At 29.9% G+C, this 2,288-nt stretch overlaps 1 protein-coding gene across 1 annotated transcript; it reads right to left on the reverse strand.

The window, feature by feature from the left end:
- Positions 1-204: 204 nt before the first annotated feature.
- Positions 205-1,939, reverse strand: LOC107645537 (transcription factor ORG2). The gene is made up of 3 exons (XM_016349588.3): positions 1,453-1,939; positions 834-1,208; positions 205-563 (listed from the first exon to the last, which is right to left on the reverse strand). Exons 1-3 carry the CDS (start codon positions 1,696-1,698, stop codon positions 483-485), a joined length of 702 nt encoding a protein of 233 aa, XP_016205074.1. The 5' UTR covers positions 1,699-1,939; the 3' UTR covers positions 205-482.
- Between the last annotated feature and the right edge of the window lie 349 nt (positions 1,940-2,288).

Genomic DNA, 2,288 nt, shown 5'->3' on the forward strand with positions numbered 1-2,288 from the left:
GAGTTCGAACATAAGAAAAATGAGCTATACCTCGAAGATATTCATACACACAGAAACACCACTAATGTTTTACAATATGCGAAATATGAGTAGTAGTTATCTCACTCATTATACGTTGAAACCAGAAAAGAAGAGTTAATAATTTAGTAATTCTGAGGTCCATATAAGGCATTGATGATTAACTACCGTGGCTGCTGATGTGGCAATGTAGATTATGATAAGCACGTGCCCATGCATTCCATACACAAGCCTTATTTCGTAATTGGTTCATAATATAATAGCAACTACAAATACAATACAATATAATACAAATTGTGATAATGACATCACACCCCATTAACTATTAATTCTCCTGACGTCATCGATCAATATCGATAATACATGTGACATGATGAAACAAGAGAATATTGAAGGATTTAATCTATCAGTATGCTATGACTAAAAAAAGAAAATATTTATATTATGTTTACATTACATAAATATTATATCCTTTGATGCTTCTCACATATTGACAAGATCTTCTCGCTTAGAACTTCTGTGTCTAATGTATGAGCCATTTCCATCTGAAACATTATTAATTAATAAATTAAAATAATATTGCAACCAATAATAATACAGAATAACTAGATATACTTTAAATATTGTTTTTTGTTTAAGTCTTTAAAAATATAAAATAAAAAAATAAATAATTTTTTTTAATTTTTTTAAACTATTAGTATGTAAAAATAAATATTTAAATTAATTAAATAATAATAAATTTTTTTAAAAAAATTGAATAAAAGACTGAATTTTAAAAAACAAGTAACATTTTTTCTAATAATTCTGCAAAGTACCTGAAAATGCAGGTTGTAGAAGAGTCTTCCTCCAAAGGTGTCAAAGGAAGAAGCATTTAGCAGTTGAAGGGCATAGTGATTTTCTAAACACACCAAGATTTCAGATACTTGACACTTTTGAATTCCATAAGAAGAAATCATGTGAATACTAACTTCACTGTCACTGATCCTACTTGATGAAACCAGAAAGGCAGAAGAGTTGTGATGATGATGGCCTTTCTTGTTCATTGCTGCATCATCGTTATTAATATCCCCTTGCCGAGAAATTCTCAACAAGAGCTCCTCCTTTTTCTTGATTAGTTCTTCCACCTGTTGTTGCAACTCAGGTATGTATTTCAACACTCTTGAAATTGTTGCTGGGATGCTCATCTTCTTCTGCAATAATAATAATAATAAATATCATAGGAAAAGTATAGGGCCAGCAATTTTTTCAAATTCTGGTCAGCATGTAACCAGCAAAGAAAAGTGAGTTATTGGATGAAATCTCACACCAATCTCACACCATTAAAATCATCATTGATGACTATTTAATGGTTATAAATCACAAAAGTTACTGATCCCCTAGCACTCCTCGATACCATATAATAAATACCATATATAATTTGAAAGAGTAACATACCGTTTGATCTGCAACAGGGAGGATTGACCGGAGAGAAGAGTACAAGGCATTGATCTTCTTGCGGCGGTGGCGCTCGCTTGCATTGTGATTAAATTTCTTGGCCATGGAAGAAGAGAGTAATGGATACTCTTCTGAGTTGAAGTATTCATGACTATGACTTAGTTCTTCTTCTTCTAACTCTAAGGGCCATTCCATGTTATTAGGGAACATACTTGTTGGAGAGGATAATGCAAGGATCATGGACATTTATTTGCTACAATTAGGAATAATTACTCTTGCTTAGTTATATATATATATGATTAAGTAATGAGTGGCGGTTAGTTGTACAATAATGAAAACAATTGGACTTTCATTATCCTTTATTATTTTAAGAGGGCAGTTATAATCAAATATTTCAGTTTGCACTAAATAATTAGAAAGTATATATTATATTTATAGAAGAAGATTATAAAATGAAATAGCATGTCTGCAGGAATGTGGTAACTGTGTGAGAGAGTGTGGATCAATACTTATAACTAAGACACACCACACAATCATGTTTATTTATTAGTGTAACTAGATATTCTTTAAATATTATCTTTTATTTAATTAAAAAAAATAAAAAACAAATAATTTTTCTAATTTTATTTTTAAAAAAACTGATTAAAAACTAAAGATTAAAAGAGAACTAGTATTTCTGTTTATTTATTTATTTTTTATTTTGTATTTGAACACGAATTAATTTGTTATTATCAATTATATGCCAGCCTTCCATCCACAAGTTAACATAGAAACTAGTTAACCAATTTGGATTAGTCGAGTGGTTAGCTCACTCGTCCGCTTAAACAAGTGTTGGG

The sequence above is a fragment of the Arachis ipaensis genome, chromosome B6, assembly GCF_059453495.1.
Source record: "Arachis ipaensis isolate K30076 ecotype BB chromosome B6, ASM5945349v1, whole genome shotgun sequence".
Taxonomy (NCBI): domain Eukaryota; kingdom Viridiplantae; phylum Streptophyta; class Magnoliopsida; order Fabales; family Fabaceae; genus Arachis; species Arachis ipaensis.